The sequence below is a fragment of the Pelodiscus sinensis genome, chromosome 6 (genome assembly GCF_052426305.1).
Source record: "Pelodiscus sinensis isolate ZL-2025 chromosome 6, ASM5242630v1, whole genome shotgun sequence".
Taxonomy (NCBI): domain Eukaryota; kingdom Metazoa; phylum Chordata; order Testudines; family Trionychidae; genus Pelodiscus; species Pelodiscus sinensis.
The window spans coordinates 108,462,776-108,487,455 of NC_143057.1; the positions used below are offsets into that span (position 1 = coordinate 108,462,776).

Genomic DNA, 24,680 nt, shown 5'->3' on the forward strand with positions numbered 1-24,680 from the left:
CTGGTATTTGCTTAGAAACGGTCAGTAATTTACAGTAGAACAGCTTTAAATACAATGGTTTTCTTCCATTCCCAGAGAAAAAAAAATTTCCCCTGTATACTTTTGCTATAAAGATATGTGCTGTAATTAAATTAATTATTGAAATATTTTACAAAAACTGTATTTTTAGGGATTCTTAAAAAAGCAACACTGACATTCAGACCCCTTAAGGGAAACAAAATATTTCTTGTCAGCTCACTTGCAGATGGGGGTAGCTGTTGCTAGGGTTTGCCATATCATCGTTGCTGGTTCCATGATGGCTGGGTTAATCAATAGGGCAGTTTTAGAAAACGTCACCATTTGCAAGATGTCAGTCAACTTATGTTGGTTTCTGGTAACTTCCTGAAGTGGAATGTTCAGTTCTGGGGACATGCATTTAAAAAGATCTTGAAAGTGTGCAAAATCATTTGCAGTAGTAGGTGGAGGATGTATTATGATGAAGGATTAATAATATAATCCTTACAAAATTAATGTAATGTAATGATAACGTGATAATGTGTTCTAGCTGATAGGCAGCTAGAAATTTTAATTTGAGTGAGGAAGCTAAACTAATAGAAGTTGGTTTCATCTTTCATTGGGATTGATTTGGATATTATGAAAGGTAGATATTAGCCCAAAGATTAATTCAGTGTGTGGTTACATGAAACTCACAAAAGAAACCAAATGAAACCTGTATTTCTGAATCTGTAGATACAACTCCTGTATGTATGTCAAACAGCAGCAGACTGATACTAACAGAGTTTTATTCCTTTTATTCTTGTTCGCAGCTGCTATTCAGAATATTATGGGCATCAGTAAAACGTTAATATTTCTGGAGAAACTGAGGCACAACAGAGGCAGGCACTGGAATTATTCACAGGGGAGGAAGATCCCAAAATAATGTGGATGGGCAAGATGGTGGAAACCTCTTTTTCCCCCTCTTCCCATCCCCCACCCCCACTACCTTGCAACAGCCAGGAAATGCTACAAGAGAGGTTGGGTAAAAAAAGCCTCTTTCACCCTTGTAACATCCAGAAAGCTGTAGTGAAAATGCAGAAAGCTCTTTCTCCTTACCTTCAGCTAAAGTAGAAGGAGCTTTACATATAATCAGTCATCCATTAGCCCAGATCTTGTGTGAAAGATGATCGCCCAACCATGTTCTAGGAACAACACTCTGGTGAGAATCCTAGTTGCCCCTTTCTTGCGCAGAAGCTAAGGTAATGAGAGATGGAGATTAGGCTTCTCACCAGGACATTGCATCTGTAGCTGGGTTGGGGAGGCTCTCCCACCCGGTGGTTATTTTCCCATCTCTGGTATATTTCATTCCTGACTAATAGGCAAATTTTTCAAGTCCTGCTTATTTTTGTTAATTTGTCTCAAATATCATTGACTTTTTACTATTATATATCTTTTAAAGTAAATTTCTTAGAGAATCTCTTGAAGGTACCAATCACTTGGCTAAACTTGGCACTAGAATCTTACTCTTGCTCCTACTTTTCGCAATTTGTGTATGCAGGGAAACCCTGTAGAAAGATCATTTAGCTGAATTGTGCCTTTGTTCCTGCAAGAACAAAGCACTTTCCGAGTGGTAACTATAACAGCAACATGAGTATAGCTTCTAGTCTATTTCATGTTCCAAATGTTGATCTTGTTCTAGTTAAGATAGTGGAAGCATCCTGGAGTCCAGGCATAGTTACACAATCAATGACCAGTTTCCTTAGCAATGGAAGGAAATTTTTTTTTTCAGTTTTGCTGAAATTTTCCATGGGGAAAATTGAAACTATGACTCTGAGTCTGCCCGTCTGGAAGGCTCTTGTCAATTTCACTTTTTGCCTGTTAAATTGACATGAGTTTTTCTAGAGGGCTCAGGTACTCTTCCTGACTCCTTGTTCTGGGGTTGGAGAGTCAAAGATCCCAGGCACATGTGAAATTGACAAAAGCCTTTGTGGTGGGTTGCTTCTCTTGAAACAGTATTTCTTTGAATTCATTTCTATGAAAAAATTAGTAGTTTTTGAGAGACTTTTTTAAAAATGAAAAATTGGTTGTGGAAAGAGTCCTTTTCTTTTTGTTGCCACTTCTTTGAGACATATCTTCTGAGCATGCTTTAGTAGGCAAAGACTTCTAGCAAAGTTTTGTAGTACCCTTCTGCTGTTGTGACAGTCGCCTTGTTCTGTCTGGTGTGCTTGTCCCAAAGCTGCCTTTGGAGCTATTCATAGTTATAATATTATGAGCAAAAAATTGTGATTTGTTTAATTTGTTGTTTGTATGGTGCAACTACATTTGTATGGTATCTGGTGCTTTTCAGACATGCAAGAGGACATGGAGTCTATGCAGTCAAAGGCCAGGTCTACACTGTAAAGTTAGATTGAGGAAGCCATTCACCGATGTGAAGGATCCATATCCCTGAGCAGCTCAGTTAGGATTACTAACACCCTCATCCCCTGTAGACAGCACAAGGTTGATATAAGAATTCTTCCATCTGCTGGAATGCTGCAGCTGTGCCTCTGTAGTGTTTCAAGTGTAGACAAGCCCTCAGTAGGCAAAATTGAGATAAAGAAATGAGAGAAAGTGATGCAGCATCAAAAATAAATCAGAAGTGGATTTCCATATTTTTGTTGCATTTTACAATAAGGTTTCATTTAAAACATGTTTCTATTGCTTTTTCTATTGAGGTCATAGTATAAATGATAGAATCATAGAAGCTAAAGATTGAGAAGGTCTGTTAGGCAATAGGATCTCCATCCTTGTCTTTTCTACATTAATTTTCCTTTGTTTCATATTTTTCAAGTCTTAAGTATACTGTCCCCATTGTATGCTGTCTGTACCCATTGCATATTGTCTTTATGAACATATACCTCATATACTTTAATATAATGGCAAGAACAAGGGACATTGGTTTTTCCTTTCCTTTTTCAAATTATGTGCCCTGCAATAAATTTTGAAACCATTTGTCATAGCACACTAGTCTTCAATTACCATAGGTCCTTGTAAGGTGTGCACCTGCATGGCCGTGCACAAAAAATTCTCCACCTGCCCACCTCCTTTGCTGAGTCGAACAGCAGCACTTACCTTCCTGCTGGAAGGTGAGTGGCACAGCAGGTGGCTGCTCTGACAGGCGGGGCTGGCTAAGATGGCATGGGGGGGCCAGCTGAGACTGAGATGCAGGAGGTTGGGGCCTGCTCCGGAAACCAGGGCCTGCTGTGTGGTGGGGGGCAGCGGCAGCAACCTGCTCTGGTGGCCACGTGGCAGAGCCTGCTCCAATGACTGGGGCCTGCCATGGGCTGAGGGGAGAGTGTCTGGGGCCTGCTTCAGCGGCTGTGTGGTGGTGGTGGTGGGGCTGCACTGGAGGCCGAGGTCACCCAGGGGACTGCTGCTCTGACGGCCGAAGCTGAGGCCAAGGCTGCCCAGAGGGTGACTGCTCTGGCAGCCAGGACTGAATAACAAAGTATTCGTACTGTAACGCCAGAAAAGCAACCATTCTTCCTGACAGTGTTCATTATGGGATCTTTGAAAATGTAAATATTGTTATATTCCCCTTAAAGTGCATCAGGGTATCCTGTCTTGAAAGTTCACTGTGGATAACTGGATTACTATTGCAGTAGTTGTAGATGATTCCTTTCAGTGATGCATTATCTTTTAAATCTTCCTTTGATAGACCCAACAACCTTAGCGGGCATCTAGGAATTTTTGGTCAAGGGTATGAAAGTGCTTTAGAGACTTTATCTAATTAAACCTCTCAGCAGTTTTGCCAGACAAATGTAATTATGACCAATTTAGAGGTGATAAAACAAGGCGCAAAGCTTAAATCACCTAGGGAATCCAGTAGCAGTGTTGAGAATAGAATCCAGGAATTCTGATGCTCCATTCTTGCTCTAATTGCTAGATTATGCTCCTTGACTCAAAGTCCTCTGCTCCAACCAAAAGAACAAAATCTCTCTCAGAGATGTAAGTCAGAGATCATGATTCCCACTTGTTGTTTCTCTAACCCTCACTGACACTGTACATACTTCCTTTTATGATCAATGCACTGCAGATCGTCATCCCATGTATGTTTTCCTTCCCTGCTTTGCCTCACTCGTTAGCATCCAGGTTGTCAAGAGAGTTAAAATAACTCACCTTGAGTCAAGACTCATTTCTTCATGTAGGTTCCTTGCTAGTGAGCACATCTGATGCTGAGTAAAGTCAGATTGATGCCTTGGCACAAGAACTGATTCATCGGCCAGAGCTGCTTGTGGTGCAGGACACAGCAAATTAACAAGGGCCTCCCTTTGGACTGAGTATGAGGATGGACTCTATGATCTGACGTGTGATAGTGTAGGAAACATCAAGTAAGAGCAAGCTAAGAAGAATAACTAACACACATGACCCCCCAGTAATTCCTCTTTTTAATCTGCTACAGAAGTTTAATTTTTAGGGCACTCAGTTTTCTTATTTGTTTTAAATTAGATTCGCAGCTACAAACATTAAGAGTGAAACATATTACAGTAAAACTCCAGTTGTCTGGCATCCAGTGGTCCGGCACTCCCGATAGTCTGGCACCAACTGGAACCGGGAAGTGCTCCGGCCAGCCGGACAATTCAAGCTGCTCAGCGCTGCTTCACCAAGTCTGCTGCAGTCTCTGCTGAAACTGACCAGTGGCGGACTTGGGGAAGAGGTGCAGAGCAGAGCAGCTGCTGCTGCTGAAACTGACGAGTAGCAGACTTGGGGAATCTGCGGAGCAGAGCAGCTGGGGTGCTGCCGGGCACTGAGCAGGGGGGTGAGGGGCAGGGCTGCGGGATGAACCAGGCAGCACCCCAGCTGCTCTGCCTCCGGCTTCCCCAAGTCCACTGCTCGTCAGTTTCAGCAGCGGCAGCACCCCAGCTGCTCTGCCCCCGGCTTCCCCAAGTCCGCCGCTCATCAGTTTCAGCAGCGGCCTCCCTGCAAAAGGCGGAGGGTTTGCCCCATGCTGCGCCATTCCCCCCCGGCCCCTCTCAGCCCCCCTTCCGGAGTACCTCCTGATACTCCGGCACCCTCTGGGCCTCAAAGGTGCCAGCTTATCGGAAGTTTACTGTACTTCTTTCACTAAAGAAAGAAGGGTGGGATTTATTTGATCAGTTATTGATTTTACCCTCGATATTCCTTTCCTCCATACATAGTCTATAGTTAGATTTAAAATATTTATTTTGCCCTCTTTGACCTTCTTTCTCACACACTCCATGGTCACCATGGTTGTGTGGAAATACCCCAAGCTCTTACATCAGGTTTTGTATGTTACATTCCTTTCCATCAAATGGTACTGTGTATGAATGAAATGAATTCCGACAGTAATCATGGGACTGGAAGGGAGCCTAAGAGATCATCTATTCCAGCTGGGCAAAAGTCTGGGAGAGGGGCTTTAAACAGAGGAAGCTGCTTACCTAAAATTTTTCAGTATTAATTTTCTTTTTATTTGACTTCATGTCATGGCTCCTTCTCTACTCTGGCACGATAAATGCAGAAGTGGGAGCCAGCAAGTACCCCAAAACCTTATCTACCAGGCTTTGGTATAAAACTTCCCCCCCAAAATATTAAAACCCTAGATTTTGGGAATAAAACTTCCGCTGCCACCACCCAAGTATTGATGCGAAAAATCAGGGGAGAGGTCACTTGGGAAATCTCAGCCCTAACGTACAAAGCAGGACACAACCATTAACCAATACCAGGTTAATAAAAGAAGAGAGAGAACTTTTATTATCACCACAATATTCCTGTTGCAAGCATAATAACTAGATGGAAAAGTAACAGATAATATACTCATGGAGAAACTCCATAGGCCTAGAACTTAGTTACAAAGGAAAGCCAAACATCTTTTAAAAAGTGCACAGACAGCAGATCCCATAAAACAATAAAACCTAATGGATTTATCTAAACTTTACCCTACTTACAGAAAGTGAAGAACTGTTCCTTGGAGAGAGAGAGAGAGACATGTCTGTCTCCCTCAGAAGCTGGAGGGAACTCTCAGAACAAAGGAGGGAAAAAAACAAAATTCCTTTGTCCCAGTTTGAAATTCCTACCTACATTTCTATTGGCCACTCCACCTGGCTAGGTGTAGTTAACCTCTTAGTCTCCAGGCTGCTGGCTAACCTTCATGATCATGACACTTCATATTAAGTAAATGCTTAAAAATCATGCTTCTTGTTAATGATCCCTCGTTTTAGTATTCTGTTTTCCATAACATTTTAAAATATCTATATCTATATTTGTTTGTTAACTTGGGTGCCACAGTGACACACATCCAAACAAGTGCACATGACCTCAATATTGGTGCACAAAACAAAACTCACTCTACTCATGGATAGAAAATCTTAGGCTTAATCTACACTGCAGGGTTTTTGCACAAGAAGAAGAGATCTTCCACAAAAACTTATTGCAAAGTGCGTCCACGCCTAAAAGCACATCACAAAAGCAATGTGTTTTTGTGCAAGAGAGCTCTGATGGCCATCAGAGCACCTGTGCTTTTTTCAATAGGGGTTTCTTGTGCAAAAAGCCCTCTGGAGCATCCACAGGTGCCTTTTTGCGCAAGAGCTATAGTGCATAAAGGAGTTATTCCTCATGGGGAGAGGAATAACTCTACCGGCAAAAGCCCTCTGTTCTGCCGATTTTCTTGCGCAAAAATGTGCTTGAGGTGCAGACGTAGCCTTAGAGGGAACACTGGCTATGACCCTTATGCTATATGAGGCTTCATGCAGTAAATCTGGATGAACTGTGTGTTGCAGAAACAGCATTTACTCTATTTTTATTACTGTACCTAAAGTATAATACATCTATCACTTTGTTTTTATCTTTTTAGGATTGGGGCTGGATTCAGATAAGCTTCCCAGTCAGTTGAGTTTCTCTGACTGGCCTGAAATGAAGAAAAAGTTTGAAGCTATATTTTCCAAGAAGACACAGGCAGAATGGTGCAGGATCTTCAATGGCACTGATGCCTGCGTAACACCTGTTTTATCTTTGGATGATGTTGCCTTACACCAGCATAACAAAGAGCGTGGATCTTTTATCAAAAATGATCAGGAAGAGATAAGTCCTAGGCCATCTCCTCTTCTTTCAAGGACTCCAGCTACTCCATCTCCCAAAAGGGATCCTTTTATAGGAGAACACACAGAAGAGATACTTCTAGAATTTGGGTTTACCAGGGAAGAGATTGCTAAACTTCACTCGGAAAAAGTAATTGAATTCAATAAACCAAAAGCTAATTTATAATATCTAGACATGCAAATTAGAAAGGTTTCAAACTATCATAATAAGATTTTATGCATTAAAGGAATTACACGAAGAAATGTGAATGTAGCATCACGTTTTTGGGGTCAGGGGTGTTACTGTTAAATTAATGTATTAATTGAGGATTACATATACAAACTGTACTTCTGGATTAGAATGCCTTAAGAATGAAACCACTGAAATTTTTCCTGGGGGCATTTGTTATGAAAAGAGCAACAATGTTTGCTTGTTATAAGAGTTTACATCTTTTTTATGTTTCCTTCAGAAAGTATATGAAAGGAAATGCGTGATTGTTTTAATCCTTGCATTTTTAATATATGCTGCTATTAACCGAAGGCAATGATTTTTATAAAATCTTGTAATATTTTATAAATGGGTTGATGTGTTGTTCATTTATAAATTTGAAAGAAATCTCTTAGCTGGTATTTTCTCATTATTGGTATAAAATTCATTTGCATTATCATCCCAGAATATATATTAAAATACCATTATTTTGGCATGATCTGCTTATAGTAGTATATGGCAGAGCAGCTATACTTCAGCCTGGCTATATTTCCATTGCATAGTTAGTCCCATGACTATTACATTTGGAGTCTTAATTTGGCTGGAAAAACTGCTCTGGGTTAAAATTTGATATATTAGTGTCTGCCAATAAGCAACCCTTCTTTATTCTGTAAAAATTTGAAAATGGCTACAACTATGTGAGTAATAAAGTTTTTCTTTAGATTCGCTTTCAATAAATTGAGAGATTCCAAAGTGACTTTGCCTTTGATTTCTCGGAACCAACAAAAATGTATACCTGGATTCATTTACATGAAATGGATGCAACTAGTTATAAAAAGAGCTGTACTGATAAAAATGCTCCAGATCTTTCTGTTCCACAGTTGAATTTGTATGTTATCTTTGCTGACCTCGTTTATAATTGAGTGGTGGGGGTTTCTGTGTTTTTAATTGGGAAAAAATGGGAGAGTTAATTACATGACATACAGTGTATTGCAAGATTGTATTAAAGTATGGGCTGCTGTTAAAGTGAGAGGGGAAATCTAGTGGACGGGAGGGGGGTCTGTTACTTATAAATAGTTTCATTATGACTTAGATAATGGAGTGGAACATAGTATTATAAAATTTGTGGATGCCACCAAGATTGGAGGACTTGCAAGCACTTTGGAGGACAGGATTAGAATTCAAAACAACTTTGACAAATTGGAGAATTGGTCTGAAATCAACAAGATAAAATTCAGTAAAGCCAAATGAAAAATACTGCACTTAGAGAGGTAAAATAAATGGATAGCTACAAAATTGGTGGTAACTGGCTAGGTGGAAATGTGCTGAAAAGGACCTGGGGAGTTACAGTGCAGCATACTGAATATGTATCAACAATATAATGCAGTTGCAAAAAAAAGTTAGTATGATTCTGGACGTATTAAAAGAAGTCTTGTATATAGGACCCTGAAAGCAATTGTCCCACCCTATTGGACACTGGTGAGACCTAACCCGATGTATTGTGTCCAATTTTGGATACCACACTTAGGAAAGATTTGGACAAATTGAAGAGAGGCCACAGGAGAGTTACAATAAATGATCAAAGATTTAGAAATTGGATCTATGATAGAAGATTAAAAATCTGAGCAAGTTTAGCCTTGATAAAAGAAGATTATGGGTGGGGAGACCTAATAAATCTTCAATATGATAAAGGCTTTCACACCGAGGATGGTTCTTCATGTTCATTGATGATAGGACAAGGAGTAATGGGCTAAATTTGCAGCAAAGGAGATTTAGGTTAGAAGTTAAGAAAAAACGTCCTTAGCAGCAAGTTTCCAACTAGGAGTAGGGAAGCAGTGGAATAGACTTTCAGGGGAGACCGTGGACTCTCCATCACTGGAGGTTTTTAAGAACAGGTTGAGTAAACACCTTTCACAAATAGTCTAGATTCTTGTAGTACTTAATGCAGGGGACTAGATGTGATGCTCTCTTGAGGTTCCTTCCAGTCCTACGTGTCTATGATTCATTTATCCTCTACTTGGTAGCTTCTAGTGATCTTGTAATAATAAGTAGAAAATACTCAGAAGTGTGTTTATTTTTTCCAGATTGATGGTGTTCCTTTACAATAAAATGATCAGAGAGCCTAGTGTGTACTCAGTTTTGCTAAATGGTTTAATTTACTTTAATACAAAATGTAAGCAAATATGAACGGTGGAATATTCTTTCAGTATGTAATTTTGGCTCCCCACCACCATGGAGAATGAGCACACAACTCAGTATTCAGGATGTTTGCTGAATGGAAGAATGTGGGCCTACGTGCTTAGTATCGTTACTGCCTTATAGCAATAATAGTAGTTTTGTTTTCAAGCCAAACCTATGCCCTAATCCATGAGACACGGGCATCCGTTATCTTTTCCCCCTTAAAAGATAATCCTTTACTCATGGATAATTGGGAGCTCTCCAGATAGCCGGGAGCTCAGTTCTGTTAATCTGCACATACACTTCTCCCCTCCTCTTCTTAACTTGTGATCTCAAAGGCAGGAAAGTATGTGAGCCCCTCCTCCACCCTAGACCTTTCCCTCTGTGCATGTGAGCCAGGCTCCCTTTCATCCAGAGTCAGAACAAACTTCCTCTGAGCCACTTACAGGAACTTCAGGCATAGCTAATCCAATGACTTTAACGAAACAGGATTTCAGTGGGGGACTTCTGCCACCCTCTGAGCTGGGCACTGCTGGCACAGACCACAGCAGAGGGAAAGAAAAGGCAATGTTGGAATCTTTTGCAGGAGGAGACCCCTTTGGATCAGTGGAGCCTGAAAAAAAGCCCACTGGAAGGCTGATTATGCACAGTATGGCCATGCTTGGTCGAGAATTCTGCTATGCAGTGGAGGCTGCCTTTGTCACCCCGGTACTGCTCAGTGTGGGGCTGCCCAAGAGCCTCTACAGCTTGGTGTGGCTCATCAGCCCCATCCTGGGCTTTGTGCTGCAGCCAGTGGTGGGATCCGCCAGTGACCACTGTACCTCGGGCTGGGGCAAGCGCCGCCCTTACATCCTGGCTCTGGGCATCATGATGCTGCTGGGCATGGCCCTGTACCTCAATGGAGACATGATGGTCTCAGGTGAGTGAGCTGCACGTGCTGAGCTAATAGACAAAGCTCATCCTGTTTCTTGAATTAGAAAGAAAATAGGGTTGGTGGGGTTTTTTGTTTTGGTCTGTAAATAAGGTGAGAACGGGCATCACATTAGTAGGTCTCACTGGAAGAGCTTGAGGGAACAATATGAACCTTTCCAGGTTTCATCTTAGCTGCCTGTTTTTTGCCAGAGTGTTCTGCACTCTGCATGCATGTACAGTTTGTTTTATGTTGGTTGCCTCAAAATGCATCTCAGTAATGTCCAGGCCTGACAGCTTTAAAGAGCTAACATATGACTTGTTCAATTTGATAGCAGATTTTATTGGTATGGGTCAAATCTGACATCTGCAAATTGAGTAAGTTTTGCCCTTCCCCATCCCCCTGCTCCAAAATGACTAAACCTGTGTTCATGTTCACAGCAAATAATGTAATTATTCATGCATTTAATTCAGGGACCTGTAGTGCTAGTGAACAACTCTCTGGGAATTATTTTGCATTGGAAATCTTGACTAAAACACCCTAAGAATAACATGCTAGAGGCTATTATGTTGCAGCCCAGGCTGTGTTATTGAAGCAGTCCAAGTGGAAAGGTCTCTTTGCTGGTATAATAGGTTACTCAGGAGAAGAGTAAATTTCTTTAAATGAATGTCTGCTGCACTGTTAGCTTTCCCTTCAGCTGGGTAAAGTGGGATGTGTGTGTCCATATGATATGAAGACTTTGTTTGCAAACACTGAGGGAGAAGTGAAATATCACCGTTAGGGTCAGCGCTCAGTTGCGTTTAGTCTATAAACGAGTGCAAAGCAGGAGTTGTAAGAGTAAATTTGTTTTTTTCTTTTTGCAGCTTTGATCCCTGAGCGAGGCAAGCAGCAGACCTGGGCTATAGTCATAACTATGCTGGGAGTAGTGCTCTTTGACTTTGCAGCTGACTTTATTGATGGTCCCATCAAAGCATATCTATTTGACGTTTGCTCTCATCAGGATAAAGAAAAAGGTCTTCATTACCATGCTCTCCTCACAGGTATGCAGGCCATTTTCTCGCTGTCTGTGGAGGCAGGAAATGAGCAGTTGGGTTTTTTCCTCTCACTGCACTTCTAATCTTCTTGAATGAACTGATCATCTGATCCTATGCCTCAGTCACGAGTGTTTTGTTGCTGGGCTTTTATTCTGGGAAAAGGTCAGCTTGTGACTACAGAAGCAGGGATTCTGCTGAAGAAAGCTCCAGGCACAGACTGAAAAGTGACATTTGCAAAAATTCCTACCTAAGGCTACAGAGAATTACCCAACAGTCTCCCTTCCCCACTTAGTAAAAGAGTTAGCAGCCTATTTTGATTCCCACTCAACTAATGGCAAAAGTTAGTGAAAATCATCTGGATTCACAGTTAGAAGAAGATAAAAGTAAGGAACAGCTATTGAAAGGAATAGCTCTCCTTTATTAAGTAGAACTGCCTATATGGCCTCAATTGGACCCAAACTTGAGTATTGTGCAGATGTAAGTTGGGGCTGGCTTGTTATTTAGGGATGTCAGTGTTTAACTGGTTAATAATGGTTAACTGGTTGATCGGTAAGCCTCACCCTTAACAGCTGGTCCAGCCCTGTGGCAGTCCATGGCAGGCCTGAGTGCCCCACAGGCCACCCGGTGCAGCCCCTGCTTGTCCTTCCTTTAATCAGTTAACCAGTTAAATAATATGTTTAACTGGTTAACCTATTTAACATGATTTTATATCCCTTATAGATGTCCAGGCTGATGTGAAGTTAATAGAGCCATACTTTTTCAGACCAAATCCAAATTTATACAGACTTTGGGAGTGTTTGAGTGCAGTGTTTTAGTTTCATTTGTTACATTTGTGTATACTGTGTGAAGTTCACTCATGCTGCAGAAGACTAAGGCAAGGCTCTCTGTACAGGAGGCCCCCGATTTACGACAGCCCAATTTATGATCCCCCGCACTTATGACCTTTTCTGTAAGGGCAGAAGGAGCTGAAATCCCCCGACTTACGTCCTCAGCCCCGTATTTACGACGGCATACGACGCCTGTCATCAAATGCGGGCTCGAGTTACGACGCCCACGTCTTGCAACGTTATCCCTGGAGCCGATCGCATCACAAGTCGGGGGCAGCCTGTACCTATTAAGCCCCATTTTGAGGATACACAGAGGATCACAGAAAGTTTCCTGCACTAAAGGGTCTCCTGGATAGGTTAATGTGGAAGAGCTAATAATAGGAGCCAACCAGATGGTCTTTGCAATCTGTGATTGTTGTTCAATACCAAAAAATGGAATAGAGGCAAAGATCCTATGTTTGGAGCACTGGTCTCTAGGTGGGTGAATTTCCAGCCCACCTTGATTTTATTCTGAGAGCCTGATTACTCAGACTCTTTAAAAATTAAGTCAATTTAATCCATTAAGGATACCTAGGTAGAAACTATTTGAGAAGAGCACTAATGTTAGTTATGTACAAATGAAGATGCAAGTCAATAGAGCATGTACACTAAATGCATCCCTTCTCCTTTTAGGTTGTTTTTTCATATGATGACACAGCAAAGGCCTAATTGCCAAATGCTAAATTGTGCAGCTGCAATTCACAATTGTTAATGAAGCTAATCTGTGACGCAATAGGCTCCAAATATTAATCTTATTCAATGCTGCACAAAAGGGAAAACTATTTTACTAAAAAAAAAAACCCATTCTCAGTTTAATTATTATTATTATCATCCACAGTGATTCACATGTTCAGAAATATTTTAGGCACACAATATATATTCAACATAAAACAATGAATAAGGATCATAATCAGTCAAGGGAAGGCCAGGAAGGACAAGGATTGACTGTAAGATCACGTGGTTATGGGGTAAGGCAAATGCACATCCTGTGGGTTCAGTAACTTTTTGTTGGAGGTGATGGTATTGCCTTACTCCTTTTCAGTTCTCCTAGGCAGGAGGGCAGGTATAGGCCCTGATCCTGGAGTTTGTTTTGTTATGTGGAGCATCGTAGCAGAGCCCCACTGAAGTGAACAGGGTGCATGTAGATATAGTAGGCCTGCCTGCATAGATCAGCTTGCAGAATCTGGACCTTGTATTGTGTTAACTAAATACCTGTTATGTGTGCTACTGATGACACCAATCACTACTAAAAAATAAGATAATTTTAAAAATTGCACTGCTTACGCTATTTATTTACCTTTATCCTTTTTCTCCTCATAGCTAAGGGTGCTATGTAGACGCACTCAGTGTGAATATGTCTGGATTGTGAGGACTGCAAAAGAATGGTTACTTGTTTAAAAACCACAGTTTTCTGTGGATTTCTTTAAAATCCAGGCAGTATTGCTATTGATTTTGTGAAAGCTTAATTTATAAACATCCAAAATGTAGGCAACAGAAATATAAATCAAATAGCTATATTCTGTGATGCTTTTCACATTCTGAGGATATTACGAATATTAACTCATTGGTAGGCATTTTCTCAGGGAAAAATGAACTTTTGGTTGGAATTGTCCAATAAAAAATTAAAGGAAAAGAAAATTCTACCTGGGATTTTAGTAGCCACTGAAGAAAATATACTCCGATGCCCATCATCATACTACTCAGCAAAGGACTACACTCTGACGTAACAGTACAGGAATTTAAATGTTTGTTTTGTCGTTTTACACTATTTCTTTGCTTGCCTGCTCGTTTTGGTGAAATCTCTAGATTATTTTTTCTGGCTGAAGCAGATCAGGAGAAAACCCATATATGACAGTCTCTCTCACATAGAAATATAACAGTTAGTGAATTGGTACTTCTTGGTGTTTTTTTATCTCACTGGTTCAGTTTAGTTAATATATTACAGAGCTCAGTGTCACCACCCTTTACTTATACAGACAGTCCTTGTTACAGAAGCAGGCTAAGGAAGTCAATGGGCTTACTCATGTTAGTAAGAATTATTCACAGGAATGAGATCTGAAGGAGACAGCTTTGATATTAGAGCCAGACAGATTTCAAATTCCTCAGTGATGATTAGGCTGAGATATTACGGAATAAGATCTATCACAGGTCTGAATATAGCCTCCCTTCACCCATCCAAGAGTAGGTGAAAAATTAGTTAAATCAAGATGATTGTTCTTAATAAAGGAAATACAATGTGCCTAATAGTGTGCACGGAATTGCCAACTGAACCAACTGAAGCAAAACAGATATCAGAGAATATCAAACATTTCTGCTGTTCCATATGTTTCTGTGGGTTTGGAATGAGAGAATTTTCTGCTCTCCCGTTATATAAGGCAAAGACGAGTATGAATAATCTGTGGCCCAGCATTTTCTTCTCTGTTGTTACTGTATCTAGACACCTTGTTATGTGCTTGGTACTAGGGCTGAATCCATTCAAGAAAGGGTACAAATAGAGATGAATGCCCTAAGCCTGCATTGAGATCTGCTTCAATCTGGGTGGAATCCCAATAACTTCAGTAGGACTCTTATCTGGACACAGGAGTATCTGACTGGATACTGATGAAGGATTCAGACCAGACATATTAGAAAGAGATTTTTTTTTAAAGCGGGAAGCACTGCATTAAAATCATGTAGTGCATTTAGCAATCAAAGACATTCATATCTGTGAAAAGGGAATAGTAGCATCTCAGGACCCCATCCTGAGAATAACTGAAGACAAGAAATGCAAGAACTTTAAATCCATTAGCAGTAGAAGGCTTGATTTTTACAGCCTTGAAAGAAGGGTGAATTAGAGATTAGAGAATAGAACTGGGGCTCTGTCGTACATTCCTGGGTTAAATGCCTATGCCTCAATTTCTCAACCTTAATAAGGGGTTGAGGCTAAATTCACTGATGTTTCTGAATGCATTGAAATTGCCAGAAGGAAGGTCCTTAGAAGACATGAAAATGTAATGTATCTGCTTATGGGTTTGAACCTGGCACCTCCAGTGCTTAACAGTTAATTTCTTGTTACTCCTACACAGTAAGTGAAATTCTGGCCTTACTGAGGCCAGTGACAAAACTTCCACTGACTTCAGCAGGGCCAGGATTTCACTTAATGTTCCATGCTGATTAGTTATACCACACTAGCCCCAGAAGAGGCAGTTCTTGCTTTTATCTCTGAAGGTCTTGGTTTCAAACCCTGCTGCTGGCCCAATTAAGTCTTATTTATTTCAATAAAAATCAAAAACTGAAAGGGAAACTAAACCCACTGTCAGATCTAAGTGCTTGTGTGCCACAGGGCATGCAAAAGCAGTTGCCAATAGCAGCTTTTATTTTAATGGATGGTCTCTTTTCCCTGTTGGTGGCTTTGTAATGTGACTTCCTGTGTGGTAGCAAAGTGCAGTGGAAGGAAGCTGCTGCTGGATCCTCAACTGATTATTAAAAAATCATCCTTGCAGCTCACCAGTTAGGAATGTGATGAAGCCAATGGATGGATTGTGGTAGAAACAGATTAAATTCAGATCATGGCATTTTCAGTCTAGAAGCCAGGGATGAGTGAATCATAGGGAATGGACTCCCATCTCAGCCCCTTGAAATCAGGCTTGAAGAGCACTGAGTGAGGCGTGAGGGAGCCTGCACTGCTGTTGTCCTTCCCCTACCCTGTCCACCCCCAGTTGAGCTGGCCAGCTCCCCTTTAAAGCCACTCTGCACAGATGGGGCTTCCTGAGCCCAGAATTTCTCTTGAATCCTTTGCTATTCCATGAAGGGTTTATACACCCAGACACAGGGATTCTATTTCTTTTTATGATGGGAATTCCCCCATAGACACTGTTACATCTTCATAATAATTCTTCAGCAACTTATTGAGGATTGTTTTTTGTTTGTTTGTTTTGTTTTTAATAAATGCCAGTGGAGTTTTCTTTCTTTTTCTCTCCAGGTCTGGGTGGTGCCCTGGGTTACCTAACAGGTGCTATGGACTGGGGGCATTCTGTACTAGGAAGATTTTTGGGATCGGAATTCCAGGTGATGTTCGTCATTGCGGCTTTGGTTTTCCTAATCTGTCTTACTGTACACTTGTGCAGCATTCCTGAAGCCCCTCTCAGAGATGACAATACAGAAACTAAGCACTTGCTGAAAATGGATGAGCCCTGCAAGTATGGTTCCATAGACGGAGTCAAGAATGGTTATTTAAATCCAGGATATGATGAAAAAAAGACTTTATCTGAGTTGGGGAAATCCTTAGAAACACCACATACACAGGTAATTACAGTTATTGTTCTGTAGTCTATAACATTCCATTTGGGGAAGGTCACAGCCATATAATAAGCCTGGAACCTATGATGCAATGGCAAGTGTGGGATCAACTAAACCCTCAAGTCCTCTGGAAAAGTAACATGGAAGCAGTGACATTTTTCTAGGGATAGTTACTTTTCCTCAGTTTGTCATCAGTCCGATCGACTACAAGACAGGCAGTATTGTCTAGCGCTTAGAGAAGGCAACAGAGGATCAGGAAATCTGGGGTTTCTAATCTAGACTCTTCCATGAACTCACTGAATAAACTCAGCAAACTTTCTTAGCCACTGGTTCCCAATAGCTCCCCAAATGAGGTTATGAACTTTAACACCATATTACATAGAAAGAACTAGAAACCCAACTGCCCTGCAATACATGTGAACAGCTCCTGTTGAAGTCAATGATACATGCACATGTAAGCTTCAGAAGCAAAATACCTCAATACTCGCTGCTTTAATTAATGTGCTGATTATGGCATTCAGGTCTCGGAAAAGTAAATCCTGGCATTGCTGATTTAGTTTTAATTGCTTCTCTCTTAGATACACCGACCGTGAAGTGAGTAGTAAGCAGCTGGATGCTGCATTTTGTTACTTAGGGGCTTTGCAAATAGTGGTCTCTCCAGTGGTCCTGGGGGATGGGCAGAGTGGGTACTGAAGAGTTGTAAATTGGCATGAGTATTTTGTACATTCCACTTAGACATTTTTTCAAGCCTAGGCAATGTGAAAAAATCACTGAGATAATTCTTTCTGAAAAATATGGCAACAAGGTATCTCTGGCATAAGGCTAGCCAGATGGAATAGGTAGTGTTTTGTTTTTTGCTGTTATGTTGGCTAGAAGTGTTCAGAATCCTTCTTATACTGTTGTAGTATCCTAGGAAGATTAAATGCTAATATATGTGTTAAGTTCCTTAGCCATAAGTAAGGAACTAGTGATCTGCTTATTTTCCTTCCATTATGTGTAAGTGTCTCTGATTTAAATCTTTGGAAACTAGATAAATTCTGTAGCCAAAATAATCAGATTTGGGTGCTTAAAATTAGGCACCTAAATTGTCATTTAGGTTCCTAAATGAAAGTGAGCTGATTTTAGGTGTGTTATTGTTTGTTTGCATTCCATTAACACCTGGTGGCCTCTCTGTGCTAGGTACTATGCTGAAAAAAGAATGGATTATGGGCACTACTTAAAGGGAAGATAAAGAGAAAGACACAAACAACAAATAAGCAACAAATGGTCTGATAGCACTTTATAGACTAACAAAACATGTAGGTGGTATCATGAGTTTTTGTGGGCACAGCCCACTTCTTCAGATGACCGGATTTTTGAGTTTAGGATGTGCAGACCCAAAATAAATAGGAGGGGGGGGAAGAGAGACAGGGAGCTAGAGGGAATCATTTTGTTAGTCTATAAAGTGCTAGCAGACCATTTGTTGTTTTTTCTGTGCAGACTAACTCGGCTACCCCCTGAAGTTTCTGAACAAATAAGCAATTTGTCAGAATTAATGGAACTTGTATATTACAATGTTTCTCTGCTTTCCCTTCCATGAGGCTATAGCAGCCAGCAACTTATATCTTCACTGCTTACCACGAATGCTGTTCCTCCGATTGTCCGAGGTGTTGAATATCCAAGAAGTTCTAAGAAAGGGAGATTTATAGAGAAAACAGGTCACATAAAAACTGATACATACAACTAGCCTCTCACTGCACAAGCTAATACCAGTGAATCAATAATACATGATATGTCAGAAAATCCAATCTCTGTTCTTGCTGTTCCGTTCTCTTCCTCTCTCATCGTTTGGTTGAGTAACTTGCCAGAGACTTAGGATATGTCTAGACTGTATTGCTATTTCAGGATACCGGAAGTATCCCAAAATAGCAACACTGCATCTTTAAATGTGCCTGCTATTCCCCGAAATAGCAGATGTACTATTCTGGCATCCCTGTAACCCTCGTTCCATGGTGGTTAAGGGATTTGTTGGAATAGTGCCTTATTTTGAAATTTGGCACTGTCTACACAGCACCAAATTTCAAAATAAGCTCTTTCAACCTAGACTTGGAATAAGCTACACAATTTGCATAGCTTATTCTGACAGAAGGGTGCTGTATAGACGCACCCCCAGACACTCATATCGAGGGTTTTGGTCTCTGTGTCATCTTCTCTTCTTCCACCGGATATCCTGATATAGTATTCTTATGCATCTAATGTTCCTTTTTATGTGCATGACTGAAACACCCTCACCTTGCCATAAATGTGTGCATCGCTCCAGTGACTTCCTAGTGACACATGCCATAGTCTGTTTCATGCCATATCTTCTGAATGTTTTCCATGTTCATTGCTAAACCACTTAGGTTCCTATTATTCTCTATCCTTTTTATATTTTATTTCCAAACAAGCACCGACTCAGAATTATATTTGTTCTAGCTGAAGAACTATGCTCTTGCATGCTTATTGTCTTGGCAAGAGCTATCAATTTGGATCCAGGCTGGTCTGCCTTTAAAGGAGAAAGGATTGGATTAGTTTGCAGTTCCCTCTTAAATTGATTTCTGTACTGTGTCAAATATAAATTGATATTGCTGAAAGCTTCTACAGCTATGAGTTCAACCCGACCCTTGAATGACACTAAAAATAACATCTTCATTTACAAAATCAGAAATACTATATGAACTAAAAAGCACTTGCAAATTGCTTTTGCTATAAGAGGAATGGTTCAGCTGACATCTTTTGCAAAAAGCAATGATTGTGCTTTATAAGGGCTACCAGTGAATTTAGCTAATCTAATTAATGCCGGTGTGTTATTCCAGGATTAGATACCTTAAAATCAATTGTAGACTTTCAAATGTATTACAAATCTTTTGACTAAACTCATGCTTCTTTATTTTGATAGAGCTACTATCAGATGAATAGACATCTGGACCGAATGTTTGTCCTCTTAACTTGTTGCCAGATTGTTTAGGGCGTGATTCTGTAACCCTTACCCATACTGAACAGCACTCATCCCCATTATTAATCCCCTTGGTTTCAAATTGATTTCATTCAGTGCTTCTGGGTGCTTGGTGCTTTCAAAAAAAGGTCACATTTTAGGTGCCTATGATTGGACTCTATGGTACCTGTCCCCTTTACTTTGCATGAACTGCCCAGAGATCTTTTCTAGATAACACTGTGCCATTTGTTTAGTGTTTCACTTCATCGCCTTTCACATAAACTGCACTGCAGTCACTGTGGGGTTTTCTGTGTGTGTGCTTTACAGTGTTATTCAGTGTTGCTAACCTTTCTGCAAAAGATGGGGAAGAGGAGAAGATATCTCCTCCCAAAGATCTCCCATTTGCTTGCCACTCAGCCCACCCATTCATATGAAAAAACCTAATTACCTAACCTAGTGCTGTTTAGTAAATCCTACAGAGATTTTTTTCTAGCAATGCTTGGCCATACTGCGCATATGCATTCATTGTCTTGTAGTGTTGTTGGCACCTATTTCTTACATGCGTGGCGTGGCTCCTTCAGTTCCGTCTCTATTGTCCTCGGCAGCAGGTGGCGTGCTGTGCTGACTCCTTCACCCTGAAAACCAAAGAAAAACAACTTTAAAACAATTTACTTCCTCAACAAACTGTAACCCTACCTTCCTTATTTAAAAAATCTTCTTTATTATTTATTTTATTTTATTTTATTTTATTTTATTTTATTTTATTTTATTTTTTATTTTATTTTATTCCTACTTTCCCATCTGAACCCTCCTTCCCTTCCAGGGTTATGTCTCTGTTTAACAATGGTCATCATATCTGACTCCCCCAGGTTCAAGAAAAGTGAAACTTGTTGATGGACAATCTTTTTGTGTCCAGTGCCTGGGGGAAGACCGTATTCCCCAGATAAGTTTGCACTGCAACACTCTCAATGTGAGAGCTAGGTAGGACAGAAAGCTTCGCTTTAAAATGATACTCATTGAGAAGTCATTATAGCCCGCTGAAGACAACCCCTGTACAAGCTCTCAGAAATCCTCCAGCAGAGACAAGGCTCAAACTTCCAGGAAGCAAGCCTCTTCATTGCCTAACTGGGACACTCACAAGATGAGAGTTTCCATGGCGAGATCCCTTCCCTCAGAGCCAAGCTCAAGAGTTGGCACTGCTGAAGCACAGGCACATCCGCCACTGCCGCAGCATGGATGTTGATGGCCCCCAAATGTGCCAAATTGGAGCTGACACGCAAAGTCCCCTCCATGACATCACCAATGCTGACATGCAATCCATCACAGAAGCCAATGCTCTTGGACATGTCACATCTATGTATGGCAACAGCCCATACCTCAGTACCAACACATAATTCTTCTTCCAGTGATGTTACTGTGGGTTCTCCACTATTGGTGTCGGGCTCGTCCCTGCGCCACAGATCGGAGACTTTCAGGGAGTCATCAGGTGGGCTGCGCATGTGCGAGTGGAGAGCAGCATTCCTGCCTTCTAAGTAGCACGTGCAGCCCACTTTTCCCTCAGTTCCTTCTTCACCACCTTGGGCTATGGGTGGAGCTCAACCCTCTCTTCCTCAGAATGCTCTGCATATCAAAGAGAAGCAATTGACAATCAATTGAGTACTATAGATAGTCAAAGAGAAACTATTAAGTACTTTAGATAGACTCCTCTCTTTATTCAAACAAAAACAAACAAACAAAAAAGCTGCTAGCAGCTCTCACTGCCAGGGACAAGCCACAGCAAGGGAGTCAAACTGAAACAAAACAAAAACAAACCCCTAATGAATAAACGAACTAATAACCCAAGAAGGCAGCTTGGTTTACACAACTTGGGTGGTATATTTAGCCTTGGGGAGACACACCAGTCCTGCCTAACGATAAGATATGTGGAAGATGCCGGGAGCCTATGCCAGCCTCTGATGCCCACAGTGAATGCATACGCTGTTTGGGAGAGACACGTACAAAAAATGTGTCCACTGCCGCAACCTGACAGCGAGGAGAAAGAGCTCACAGTCCACACGCTGTCTATTGACGAAGTCCTTGACTCCCATAGCTATAAAAGGGGCAATAAGGGCTTTAGAGCAAAATCACTTCAGGGCAATCCCTCCAGCCTTTTACCTCAGAAGGCATGGTCAGAAACCAGATCCTCACCAGCCCACTCTCTGCCCCCAAGAATCAGTAAAGGGAATGAACTGGGCACCTTGGGCACGGGGAAATCTTGAGCCTTTTCTACGACAGGCTCAAGAGCATGCACTAAACAGGTGGCCAAACCACCTGCCCAGGAATCAAAAAGGGCACCTACTAAGGGGCCTGATATAACAGAGGCACCAATGGCATCAGACACAGGACAAAGACCACAAACACCTCCATGTCTTTGGGAGGAAGATGTACTCCTCAACCCTGCAGCTTCGCATAGCCCACTATACAGCGCTGCACATCAGCCTGTGAAGAATTCCCGAGTCACACTGTGCACCAAACAAAAGACAACACTACATACCATACGGGAGACCTCACAACACTTCTTTCAACAAGCAACACCAATAACCTTTAAACCAAAGGGCAAAACAATGTTCCCAAGAACACAGAATACCACATGTGTAGACCGGAACATCTCAGCTCTCTACTTTGAGACTACAATTTTGAAAATTTGGTCGAAAGTCTGAATGACCTCTCCCCAGCACCAGAAACAACGGATTCTCCTAACTGTTTGACTACCATTTATGCACCCTTTTCCATACATTGGCCAATATAACATCAGACTAGTGGGTATTGGAGATTGTAAATTCCAGATATTCTATCCATTGCTATCCACATGCACCCCACTTTGGCCCTGGAGTCCACACAAACCCTAAAATTTATAGGAGCACTCAGACTTCACACAAGCCAGAGAAATACTTCTCCAACACAGATTCGATAACTCACACCACTCATAACTAGAATTACACACAGCCCCTATACCACAGCAAGAACTTGCCACCAAATCTTAGGAGATAGGTTGCAGCTGTCATATGTGGTAAAATATGCCAGACTTCATATGCACTACCTCCAAAGTTGGCTTACTACAGTAGATACACCTGCCTGCCACAGCCTTAGTAATAGACTCATGCTTCCACACTGTGTACTCACCTCTCTACACTGGTGGACACAACCTCAGAACTTGCTGATGGGCATCACCTTCTGTCATGAACCTCTGACATATGTCATTACCACAGACACCTCCCTTATAGGTTGGGGCACATTACAACATCCAGGACAAATAGTCCTTATAAGAATCCCAGCTGCACATCAACCTTCTAGAATGCCATACGGAATGGAATGCATGCCATCACATCATTAATACAAAACAATATGAATTGTCACAGACACTGTTGCATGCATGTTCTACATCAACCAACAGAGCAGTGCCCGCTCTCATTCCCTGTTCAGAGAAGCCCTCAGACTATGGAACTGGTGTATCTAACACAACATCACGGCATCCTATCTGCCAGACTCCTAGAATACCATAGCAGACAACCTCAGCTTTTATTTCACTTCTTAGAGCAACACAAATGGGAGATCCAAACCAGAGTCAGTTGGGGACGCCTTTTTTATCACATGGAGCGGATTGCTCATCTGTGCTTTCCTACCCATACCTCTGATCCCATGGGTCATGCAAAAGATCTGCATGGACTAGGTGCACGTTATCTTCATCATACCGACATGTCCAGACAGACTTGGTTCCCTTACCTTCGCCAACTTGTGCTGTGTGATCCACACACACTACCCCACTGACCAGATCTCCTGTCGTAACATCAGGGAAAGGTATTGCATTTGAATCCAGTGACTCTTTGACTCAAAGCATGGCTGCTCCATGGTTCCAACATGGAGAAAAAAACCTGTTCTGACAATAAACAAATATTATTAAATAGCCGTCATTCCACAATCAGCTATACGTATTTGCATAAAAGAAAAAGATTCTTCCTATGGTGCCAGCAACACCAACTGTCTACTACCATGGTGCCTCTCTCCACAATACTTAACAACATGCTGGACCTCAAGGGATCCGATGTATCCCTGAGCTCCCTTAAAGTCTGCCTCTTGTGGCTATCACAACATTTTGTGAACCCCGTCACCAAAAGCTTTCTCCCAGGGATCCAAAAGATGTGCCCCAAAGTGTGGAACACCATACCACCTTGACCATATCTTTAAAAGCCTTACAAGAACTGTATTTGAACCCTTAACCTCATACTCCGTTCTCCACTTGTCCAGTAAAGCTGCATTCCTGGTGGCAATCATGTCAGCCACACAGGCAGGAGAAATAGCAGCCATATGGCAGACCTTCCACTGTCTTCAGGAAAGATAGATTCATGTTATGCACACACCCAACATTTTTAGCAAAAGTGGCGTCCACTTTCCACATAATGAGCATCATGGCTCATTCCATCAGAGCTGTGACAGCTTCCATATATTCCTTAAAAGTGTCCCATTATCAGACATATGCAGAGCTATGACTTGGGTCATCTGAACACTTTTGCAAAACTTTACACTGTCACAAGTGGTCCCATTCCTATTACTGTCGTTGGTCTTGCTGTCTTCTCACCTACTTCCAGGTCATGACTCCAAAGCCCCCTGGCTCTGTGGAGGATACTTGTCAGGTAGTTGACAAGCTTGTTGACTAGTCACTCCCTCTCCCCCCCCAACTTTGCTGCCACTATCGGAAAAAGGCAGAAGGGGGGGAGGGGAGAGGGTACTTCAAAGCAGCAGCAGCACCACGTGGAGCCTGGGGCCAGTGTCAGGCTCCTTTCAGCCTGTCAAAGTGGCAGTGCCGCATGGAACCCAGGGTCAGCTGGGGACTCCCCTGCTGACCCTGGTCTCCATGTGGCACTGCCTCTTTGAAACATCGCGAGGAGCCTGACGCTTGGCTCTCATGGTGGCATTTCAAAGTGGCAGTGCAGCATGGAGCTCGGGGGCAATGGAAGCCCTGGGGCTGTTCCTATACTTCAAAGGCAGAAATGTCCTGTTGAATAGTCGATACAAAATGCACTGACTATTCGATTAGTCAATTACCCACAATTTAACATCCCTACTGTACAGACACCTAGAGTGGAGCACCCACAAGGACAGAAGAAAAAGAAGAAAAGCTGAAAAACAACAAATGGTCTGGTAGCACTTTAAAGACTAACAATACG

General features: G+C 41.7%; 2 protein-coding genes and 1 long non-coding RNA gene across 3 annotated transcripts in view; 2 read left to right on the plus strand and 1 right to left on the minus strand.

Moving 5' to 3' along the window:
• The window catches only part of AMACR (alpha-methylacyl-CoA racemase), a 32,812-nt gene extending 24,798 nt beyond the window's left edge, over positions 1–8,014 (plus strand). The window contains exon 5 of the mRNA XM_075932583.2: positions 6,827–8,014. Coding sequence (XP_075788698.1) covers positions 6,827–7,236 — 410 coding nt within the window. The 3' untranslated portion in view covers positions 7,237–8,014. The remainder of the gene's footprint in view (positions 1–6,826) is intronic.
• Positions 8,015–8,160: 146 nt separating this feature from the next.
• The window catches only part of SLC45A2 (solute carrier family 45 member 2), a 31,903-nt gene continuing 15,383 nt past the window's right edge, over positions 8,161–24,680 (plus strand). Inside the window, exons 1-3 of the mRNA XM_006116515.5 lie at positions 8,161–10,354; positions 11,209–11,385; positions 16,207–16,529. Of these exons, the coding sequence (XP_006116577.2) occupies positions 9,907–10,354; positions 11,209–11,385; positions 16,207–16,529 (948 nt within the window). The 5' untranslated portion in view covers positions 8,161–9,906. The remainder of the gene's footprint in view (positions 10,355–11,208; positions 11,386–16,206; positions 16,530–24,680) is intronic.
• On the minus strand, positions 20,039–23,227 carry LOC149524202 (uncharacterized). The gene is made up of 3 exons (XR_016349947.1): positions 22,639–23,227; positions 20,853–21,096; positions 20,039–20,111 (listed from the first exon to the last, which is right to left on the minus strand). It is a non-coding gene; the product is annotated as an uncharacterized LOC149524202 (long non-coding RNA).